Here is an 8,368-nt window from a genome sequence, read left to right on the forward strand (position 1 = left end):
TGCATGCAACGCCACGGTCTTTTGATTAGCATGGATGAGGAACTTGGCTGACGTTTCCATCGCACGCTGCTGGTTGAGTTTGCACGTTGAAATTGCACTTCTATCGAACCGGCTCTACCCGTTCTTTCATTGCACGCCGCCACGTCATTGTGCCTGTACCATTGGTGGTGTCTCCATGCGAGCTCTAGTTTCGCTTCAATGGCATCACAGTTTGTATTGAGTAAAGATGGCAGCTACCATCGTGGCTTGGCTAAATTGATTCATTTAGATGCAGGTATTATCGATCGATGTGTGCATTTGGTTGCGGTCGAACTCGAATGTGTTGCCAACTTTGCGGTAGCAAACACATGTCGGCGGAACTAGACCGCAAAACGGACGGAGACGAGGAATTGGAGCGTGTGGTGTACAGTATTTTCAACCTCATTTATGGCGCGCAAGATTCGAGCTAGCTGTTGGCGCCACCGAGCCACGCGTTTCGAATGTGCAGTAATGAAAAGGGCGCGGCTTCAAAGCCACTCTGCCGACACCTGGCGTGCATCAATCGGTGTCCTGATTTTTCAAGTGGTAGTCTTTTGCTCCCACAATTCCTACCTGCCAGGCATTAACGCGCTTTGCTAGAAGCCTCTCGAACGCCTCCCATTAACAATTCATCTATAATCGTTCCCACTGGCGTCCTCAGTATCCTGAATGGGGCGGCAGCAAATCCAACGCCCCTTGGTGCCCATCTCATGCGAGAAGCGCAAAGTGCCTCGAAGCGACGTCTGCCTTAGTGTCCCTCCAAGCACCACACAAAGCACGGACGTGATTTGGAATTGATTCCTTGGGTTGTGACGGAAAGGATACCGGGTATTCATCCTGCAGTACTAACGCAAGTGCGGCACTGCTGCATGAGCTACCACTGAGAGCTCCGGCAGCGTCGATGCAGCACTTCAACGTTGCGTTGAGTGCATCCGCAACGTTGGCCAGTCACCTTAAGCCTCTGGCGGCAGAGACCTCAAAAAGAGGTCCTGCAACTGCCCTTCTTCATCGTCCACTTGCACCATCAGCACGCATTTGACGGCGACGTGTTTAAACCTTGCCGTGCCAGCGACCTCAGCGACCTGACGTCCGCAACTGGAAGCAACTGACCCGAAGGTCAGCGTCACCTACTCGTAAAGGAACGAGGGGTGGGCCGTTGTCGAGCCTCGACAGCGGGCTTTGGTTCTGTTTATCAATGTAGAGCCTAAATGTAGCATTGTGCCACCGACAGCGAAGCGTGAAAGGCCTTGCGAAGCGTGTCGTCATGGAGCCAGAAACGCCCCCTGGCGACAAGAAAAGAGCAAGACGAGCCCCGCGCCGCCGCCTGCGCAGCCACAGCCCACCGAGCGAATGAAGAAGAAGGAGATTGCTAGTCTCTACGTATGCAAAGTCTTTGGAATGAAGATACAGCGAAACACGTTCATATATAAACGTAGCTCTTTGACGTGCGGTGGTGAATGAGCCGTTCTCGACGTCCTCGGGTCATCAACTGCCATTCGCGAAGGAGCGCATGCGCTGGCAAAGCGTCGGTGATGACACTATCACCGAGGTTCGCAAAGCGCAAGCGAATGAATACGGCCTCGTCCTCGTCAAAATAGGAGTTGAAGAGGTCGCCCGAGAGGACCACAAGGATGCTGCCTGTAAGGAGATACTCGCGTTCGCATTGTACATGTAACTCGGTGCAGATGACTCGGCGTGGGGCTTGTCGACGACATATAGATCCACTTGGTTTGGTATCTGGACGATCGCGATTGCAGGTGAGCGGCGACTCGGGCAAGTATGAAGTATGTCCAAAGACAGAAGCGTTGGCCAATCAACACCTCGGGCCCAACTTGAAAGATCCAGGCGAAGGGACGGACGATGCGACGAGGGCCTGTGCTATTGCTGCTGCTCATGGTGCTCCTTGTGGCGGTCGATCTGGCGGCCAAGACCATCGACTACGACGCTCTCGAAAGGCAATGGGAGAAGGGCGACATGGACGAAGAGCTGCTCTCGGACGAAGCCCTCGCCGCCAAACAGTACGCTGCCTCTCTCTGTCCCCACCAACTCTTTGGTCATAGGAACCGCAAGCAAGAACTGGAAAAGTCCGAGATGGTGTTTGTCACACTCGAGCCGTCGGCGGTCGCGGCCTTTGCCATGGCGCACCCCGACTATGAGAAGCCGCTCTCGGAGCTCTGCGCGCTCTGGAAAAGCGTACTACGCTAAGACGATATCTTCCACGAATGAGCTTGGCGCGTAGATGCTTCTCAACGGCGGTCTGGACGTCAATTTTTACGAGCTCGAGGGCGCCAAAGTGCTCGCAGGGCTGCAAAGAGGGTCGCGGGTGCAGGAGCTCCACGCGTTCCTCTTTGAACAGCCTCAAGTCACCGAGATTCAATGGAACCAAGAGACGTTGTATCCTCCCCGCGCCAAAAACCGCAAGCCAAAGAAAGCCAAAAAGGCTACAAAGGCCAAGCCGACATCCCCCAAGACGGAGTTGTAGCCTCGTCTTTGAACGCTGCGGCAAAATGCTTTGTTAGGTACTACCTGAGCTGCATGTTTGCTAGGTAATACAACTAGACAACACATCTACTCTACTATTGAGGCTATAGTAGTGTTGGCAAGTACTTGGGCTGACGAGGGATGCTGTCGTGCTGAGCCATGCCGGGAGCTTCTGGGATGTCAATCGTGCTGCTCGATTGGCTCAAAAAGGGGAAAATAGAGCGCATCGATTGGATGAATATACGAAAAATCCTACATATTAGACCAATCTCTGAGATTGTATTCATGGATTGGCTAAAATGCTCCATCTCTGTCACAACGCAATTTGGCGATTTGGACGAGATGACGAGCCAGGCGCGCATCCTCCTCCTCGGCGACTCGATCACGCAGCAAGCGTCCGACCCTGCGATCGGCGGCTTCCAGACGCTCCTCGAGGCCGACTACATTCGCCGCGCCGACATCATCAACCGCGGCCTGAGCGGCTACAACACAAGGTATCAATTCCGAGTTTGCCATTTGCCAAAACTTCATGACTAGATGGTTCTTGGACTATTTGCCGCAGATTGTGGCAGAGCTCCAGAACCAACGCGCGCCGTCGCTCATCACGCTCTTCCTCGGCGCCAACGACGCAGACCTGCCGTCGGGCATCCAGCACGTGCCGCTTGCCCAGTACGAAGCCAACACCAAGACTATCGTCACGGCACTTCGCGCCGCCTTCCCCGACGCCGCCTTCATCTTGCTGACGCCGCCGCCGATTGGTGACAACGAGCTCTACGGGCGCAACAATGCGACGGCAGGCAAGTACGCGGCTGCGTGCGTTCGTGCCGCCGCGGCGCTGGGTGTCGTCGCCATCGATCTCTGGACGACCATGCAATCGGAGCGTGAGAGCTACCTCAGCGACGGCTTGCACCTCAACGCCAAAGGCAACCGGTTTGTATACGCGGCGCTAACGGCTACAATTGCAGCGCAGCTCCCGGCGCTCCAGCCCACGGCGATTCCGCTCTTCTATCCCGAGTGGACGGCGCTCGTCGAGAAAGACAATGCGACCAAAAAGGCGTAGGCTTTTAGCGCAAACTTGATGATACGTGGCAGCACGAAAAGCCAAAACCATGACGTACAACATGAAATCGTACATATATTCAAGGTCGTCAAGGGCGAGTTGGTACAGAGCAATCGTTTGCGTCGAAGAGGGAGGGTAGGAGGAGCATGGCTAGCCCAAGGACAAGGAGCTGTCGCCAACCCAACATAGTTTGTTATGGTACAATCTTCTGTCTTGCGCGCCCATGGAACCACGATTGTGGCGAGTGCTCCGTCTGAAATCAACGGCTTTTGTGGGCAAAAGCAGCTCGCGCCCGACGACATTTGGGCGAGAGAAATAGGAGCGCACACGCTCATTTTACCTCGTCGACTACTGAGGTACACTTGCGCACACGATCAGCTTGATTCAAGAAAAGGAATATGCTTGGCCAGGACGTCGTTTCGGTTCAAAGCTCGGACGCACCGTACGCCACGTCATCCGGTATGATCCGGTTACCAAAACCATAACCGGTCATCCCGATCAGTTTGAAACCAGCCTCATCATGCTCCTAGTGCGCCTGCTGACGCTGGCGGCGTCAACGTCAGCGTACTCAGAGTTCCGCTACAATCTCCCAAACGGCTTTGAGGTCTCTGGTGTCCCGGCGATCGGCCACGAAAACAAGGCGGGCGGCGGCGCCTACACGCCGTTTGGCCACGACTTTATGCAACTACGAATGGACAACCGCCTTGTGCCAGCTCGATTCGGACGGCGACGGCGCCACCAACGGCGAGGAGCTCGGCGACCCGTGCTGCCTCTGGACATCGATGGACGAGACGCCGCTGCGTGGCAACCCGACGTCGCCGGGGCATGCAAATGCATTCACGGCCGACGAGCTCGCGGAACTGCGCTGCGATCGGGCAAAGACTGAGCTCTAACTGGTGCCAACACGCGTACATCTCATCATGCATTCGTGTCATATTGGTTTAGCCCATTCAATCGGCGTTGGCGTACTCGCCCGCCGAGTTGAGGTACACAGGCTCCATGTAGCCGCAGTCACCGCGCGTCCCCGCGTGGCCGTAGCCGTCGCTGCTTGTAAAGCCCGTCGCACACACGCAGTGGCCTTTGGTATAGTCGCAGAGCCCGCTACAAATTTTCTCGTAAAGGAACAAAATACACAAAATTGTCTACCGGTTGGAGCACAGGGCGTCTTCTTTGGTGCCGACAACCGACCCCATCGTACCATCGTTGTAGACTGCAATCGACGTCACGCCGTACGTCGTGTAGCGTACCGGCGGAAGTGCTCCAAACACAGAGAGGAACGAGATCGAGATCACATTCGCGCCGTTGCTCGTGCACGCCGCGGCGCCCGCCGAGTACGAGACGAGCACCTGCGCTCGTTCAACATTGGAATAAGAAAGATGCGATAAGAAAACCTGGCCAAAAGCGGGGAGGAGGTTGAGGATGCTCGCGAGTGTTGCACTGGTGATCGTAAAGGGTAGCGGCGCGGTAAAGTCGCCACGAAAGCCCAATGTAAACGTGCCCGTCTAGCACAATCCAACAGGATAAAAGAATGGATCGTTGAATATTTGGATAGGATACCGTTGCTGTGCACACAATCGTCTGGACGGTGTTGACTTGGACCATGCCATTCTTGTCGTAATACGTCAGCGGGTCGTCGCCCGTGGGACACGACACTAATAGACGTCGTCCAATGTGTCCAAATGACAATTGTTGGGGAATGTAGTGTACATTTTGAGCAGTCAAACCCTTCGTAGCCAGGGTTGCAGGCGCAGCCTTGCACTTGGTTGGAGTCCCACGTCTATCAACAACAAAATTGTCTTGCGTTCTGCAGACATTTGTTTCGCGCACCGGGTTGTTGTTCGGAACGCTTCCGTAGGTAAACGCCGGTCGCGGGTCGCCGTTGAGTTTTGTGAGTGGCGCGAGGTTTTGCATCGTGAGGCACGTGCCATGGCCGCTGCAGTCGTTGGGGCATTCGACTAGAAATCAGAAAATGACCAAATTGGCAAATTTTGCACTAATCGACACGTACGCCGATTGCACGCGGCGCCAGTGAAGCGCGTGTCGCACAAGCACACGCCCCGCGTTCGGTCGCACGTGCCTGCGTTCGAACACTCGGCGAGTTGGTGCGCACCATTTGGACTGCCCGGTACATCAAACCACGAAGTCCCCATGGGACATTGCTCTACGCACATTCCAATTCAGATTCAGGTTCAGAAAATAGATGGCATCGTAGGCAAGGAGGCCGTACGCTCGGAGCAGTCGCCGCCTTGGAACCCGCTGGCACAAATGCACGAAAACGTCGGGGGCCCTTGGCAGACTCCGTGGCCACTGCAGGCCAAGTTTTTGCCCTACCCCTCGCGTCAAGTCCAACTCTAAAGGCAGACAGCGTCTACGGGACACTTCGTAATAGCCAATGCGACGGCCCCGCAGTCGCCGCGGCGACCCACGCTGCCGTAGCCGTCGCTCGAGACATAGTTGGGAAAGCAATTGCATGTGCCCTATGCAGGTCGCCAGAGTGATTCACTATCATCATCGACGGACGCACCGTCGACCGGTCACAGAGACCGCGGTTGGAGCAGTACGCATCTTCCTTTGTGCCATGCACCGTCGTGACAACCGTGAGGCGGGGTGACGCGCCGACCGTCGTCAGCGTCAAGGCGCCATTATTGCCCACGAGCGACGGCAGACTAGAGAGCCACGAGAAGGGATCCAACAACGCCTCGCGAAACCACATACTTGCCAAAGTCTTGGGTGAACTCAATCGCGATGGCATGTCCGAGCACGGTACACGCCGTGGGCGTCAGACCCGAGAACGTGACGACGACACCGTGGAGAGATGGCAGTGCCTACATTCATAGCGTCGTAGTGATGACGACGCAGTAATCGAATTTATATAGACCAAGAGTTTGGCTTGCATGTTGGCAGCCGAGTCGGACACTAGAATTGGCGCCGTGGTGAAGCCTCGGAAGGCCAGCGTGAACGACCCGCCCTACACCATTGGTTGCACCCGTGTTAACAAAGCAAGCGTACCGTGGCCATGCACGTGACGACTTGCTTTTCGTTGAACTGGACGCCGTTAAGGTCTTGGGTCGTGCCCGTGAGCGGGTCGTCACCGCGGGGACAATGCACTATTGCGCGATCACCCTCGTGCGATAATCCAATCCGAAAGGAGTCGTACTCTCGGTGCAGCTGTAGCCCGTGAATGGGGCATCGCACTGACAGCCGTAGATCTTGTTGGCGTCCCACGGCGTCGTGTACGGGTAGATGGTGCCAAGACCTGGATCCTTGGTCATCGCAAGCTGGCTCATCGAGAGACACGTGCCGCGGCCGTTGCAGTTGCAAGCCACTACCGCTCAGATCTGAGCGCTCTGCATGATAGAAGCGTCCTACTGCGGTCGCAAGCAGCGCCGGTGAAGCCCGGAGTGCAGTCGCAGAGCCCCGTTGCGCGGTTGCACGTGCCTCGGTTGGCACACTCGGCGAGGTTGTGCGCGTTCTCCAACGACTGGGGGTAGTCGGCCCACGCTGCGGCCATCGGACACTTGACTAAAATCGCTATCAGAGGTCGTGCAATGGAGCGGAAGAACGTACGCAGCGAGCAGTCGGCGCCCATGAACGACTGGGAGCACTGGCAGACACCTTGAAAGTGACAGAGACCGTGACCGCTGCAGTCGTTGGGGCACTGCGACGCCCATGTCATGTGCAGCGCCACTGCGGCGGCAAGAAGGCCTCGAAGCCCCATCCAAAATTGTGTTGCTATTTATGGGTCCAAGGGTCGTTGCAGACTTGGTCCACATTCAACATCGTTGGACTAAAATGGCTGGCACGATGGCTAGTCCATTTGGACTGGAGGTGTTGCGCCACTAAATCTTCACTTGATTCTTTTCAATCATCCAAGAACATGTGGTGTTCGTCAGAATCCAAAAATCCAAAAATCCAATGATCCAAACCGTGCGCCACTTTTGCACGAGATGACGCTGAATGAGGACGCTCATGCATTCCACCTTGTCAGGTGTTGTGCGTCCTTCTGATTATTGCACATTCGGAACACATGACGCCAACGCATATCTTGAGAGAGCTGTTTGCCAGTTCCTTGTCGCCGTCCGTTTTGCGGTCCGATTCTTTCGACATGATACTCTTCCAGCTATTTGAAGCAAGGATCTCGAGCTCGCCTGGCGAAGACACCAATGGCAACGATGACGTGGCAGCGTAGATTGGCGTGTCGATAACAGCCGGGTCTATACTCGCGTCATCTCCAAGTGCAAACAGTAGGGGCGTCGTCTGGCTCGTCGATGCTAGTCAAATGACCTTACCACGTGCGGCGTCTGCCGTTCGTGGATTCCTCATGCGACCGAATGACGGCGGCTCACAGAATAAATACATAACTCGACAAAACGAGCCTCTGCCTCTTGAAATCGAACACTGCATGCAACACCGATAGCGAGCGTTGTGTGTTCATTTCCCAATTTGCCTCGACCACTTCACACCACCACAATGAAGTCGATCGCTTGCCTTCTTCTCGCCACATCGGCCGTCCACGGCCTGCGCCTCTCGGCCCAAGAAAAGGTAGACCTCCAAGCCAAGCTCGAGGCGTGGAAGGCCAGCCAAGCCGGCAAGCAAGCCGAAGCCAACGGCTTTCTCCCGCCCAAGACGGAACACGGCAACCTCGAAGACGGCGAGATTGACGACGAGCTCCTTCGGTTTGCCACGACCCAAAAGATCGTCGATGACCTCAACAAGCAGCACAAGGGCGCCGTCTTCTCGACCGACAACCAGTTTGCGCTCATGACCGAAGACGAGTTTGCGGCCTTTGTCAAGGGCTCCTTCAAGCAC

The 8,368-nt window shown here is 55.7% G+C and overlaps 5 protein-coding genes across 6 annotated transcripts in view; 4 read left to right on the forward strand and 1 right to left on the reverse strand.

Annotated features, from left to right (window-relative positions):
• The first annotated feature begins 1,820 nt into the window (after positions 1 to 1,820).
• Positions 1,821 to 2,602, forward strand: SDRG_04619 (hypothetical protein). Its single transcript, XM_008610295.1, has 3 exons — positions 1,821 to 2,036; positions 2,079 to 2,211; positions 2,258 to 2,602. The coding sequence occupies exons 1-3, from the start codon at positions 1,879 to 1,881 to the stop codon at positions 2,498 to 2,500; spliced, it is 534 nt and encodes a 177-aa protein (XP_008608517.1). The 5' UTR covers positions 1,821 to 1,878; the 3' UTR covers positions 2,501 to 2,602.
• Positions 2,603 to 2,826: 224 nt separating this feature from the next.
• SDRG_04620 (hypothetical protein) lies at positions 2,827 to 3,650 on the forward strand. Its single transcript, XM_008610296.1, has 2 exons — positions 2,827 to 2,993; positions 3,037 to 3,650. Exons 1-2 carry the CDS (start codon positions 2,842 to 2,844, stop codon positions 3,557 to 3,559), a joined length of 675 nt encoding a protein of 224 aa, XP_008608518.1. The 5' UTR covers positions 2,827 to 2,841; the 3' UTR covers positions 3,560 to 3,650.
• A 429-nt stretch (positions 3,651 to 4,079) lies between these two features.
• On the forward strand, positions 4,080 to 4,452 carry SDRG_04621 (hypothetical protein; the record flags this gene model as incomplete). Its single annotated transcript, XM_008610297.1, has 2 exons — positions 4,080 to 4,265; positions 4,312 to 4,452. 2 exons carry the CDS (start codon positions 4,080 to 4,082, stop codon positions 4,450 to 4,452), a joined length of 327 nt encoding a protein of 108 aa, XP_008608519.1.
• Positions 4,453 to 4,472: 20 nt separating this feature from the next.
• SDRG_04622 lies at positions 4,473 to 7,286 on the reverse strand. 2 transcript variants are annotated; one of them, XM_008610299.1, is made up of 16 exons: positions 7,127 to 7,286; positions 6,929 to 7,081; positions 6,717 to 6,884; positions 6,569 to 6,666; positions 6,438 to 6,527; positions 6,275 to 6,384; positions 6,084 to 6,225; positions 5,932 to 6,036; positions 5,787 to 5,886; positions 5,568 to 5,720; positions 5,387 to 5,514; positions 5,267 to 5,336; positions 5,117 to 5,211; positions 4,951 to 5,061; positions 4,706 to 4,905; positions 4,473 to 4,660 (listed from the first exon to the last, which is right to left on the reverse strand). In XM_008610299.1, exons 1-16 carry the CDS (start codon positions 7,275 to 7,277, stop codon positions 4,510 to 4,512), a joined length of 2,025 nt encoding a protein of 674 aa, XP_008608521.1. In that variant the 5' UTR covers positions 7,278 to 7,286; the 3' UTR covers positions 4,473 to 4,509. The 2 variants fall into 2 exon arrangements, with proteins under 2 accessions (XP_008608521.1, XP_008608520.1); XM_008610298.1 differs by having other exon boundaries at positions 4,706 to 5,061.
• Positions 7,287 to 8,029: 743 nt separating this feature from the next.
• The window catches only part of SDRG_04623 (hypothetical protein), a gene marked incomplete at both ends in the record, with an annotated part of 1,272 nt that continues 933 nt past the window's right edge, over positions 8,030 to 8,368 (forward strand). Inside the window, one exon of the mRNA XM_008610300.1 lies at positions 8,030 to 8,347. Within this exon, the coding sequence (XP_008608522.1) occupies positions 8,030 to 8,347 (318 nt within the window). The remainder of the gene's footprint in view (positions 8,348 to 8,368) is intronic.

The sequence above is a fragment of the Saprolegnia diclina genome, assembly GCF_000281045.1.
Source record: "Saprolegnia diclina VS20 unplaced genomic scaffold supercont1.11, whole genome shotgun sequence".
NCBI classification, from domain to species: domain Eukaryota; phylum Oomycota; class Saprolegniomycetes; order Saprolegniales; family Saprolegniaceae; genus Saprolegnia; species Saprolegnia diclina.

What these genes read in the sequence shown, in the direction of transcription:
- SDRG_04619 (XM_008610295.1), top strand. Translation starts at nt 1,879, where the DNA reads ATGCGACGAGGGCCTGTGCTATTGCTGCTGCTCATGGTGCTCCTTGTG. An exon ending in GAAGCCCTCGCCGCCAAACA is followed by an intron (nt 2,037 to 2,078) that starts GTACGCTGCCTC and finishes CTTTGGTCATAG; the next exon opens with GAACCGCAAGCAAGAACTGG. An exon ending in TCTGCGCGCTCTGGAAAAGC is followed by an intron (nt 2,212 to 2,257) that starts GTACTACGCTAA and finishes CTTGGCGCGTAG; the next exon opens with ATGCTTCTCAACGGCGGTCT.
- SDRG_04620 (XM_008610296.1), top strand. Translation starts at nt 2,842, where the DNA reads ATGACGAGCCAGGCGCGCATCCTCCTCCTCGGCGACTCGATCACGCAG. An exon ending in CTGAGCGGCTACAACACAAG is followed by an intron (nt 2,994 to 3,036) that starts GTATCAATTCCG and finishes CTTCATGACTAG; the next exon opens with ATGGTTCTTGGACTATTTGC.
- SDRG_04622 (XM_008610298.1), bottom strand. Translation starts at nt 7,277, where the DNA reads ATGGGGCTTCGAGGCCTTCTTGCCGCCGCAGTGGCGCTGCACATGACA. An exon ending in AGGCGGCGACTGCTCCGAGC is followed by an intron (nt 5,721 to 5,786) that starts GTACGGCCTCCT and finishes GAATGTGCGTAG; the next exon opens with AGCAATGTCCCATGGGGACT. An exon ending in GACGCCCTGTGCTCCAACCG is followed by an intron (nt 4,661 to 4,705) that starts GTAGACAATTTT and finishes GAAAATTTGTAG; the next exon opens with CGGGCTCTGCGACTATACCA.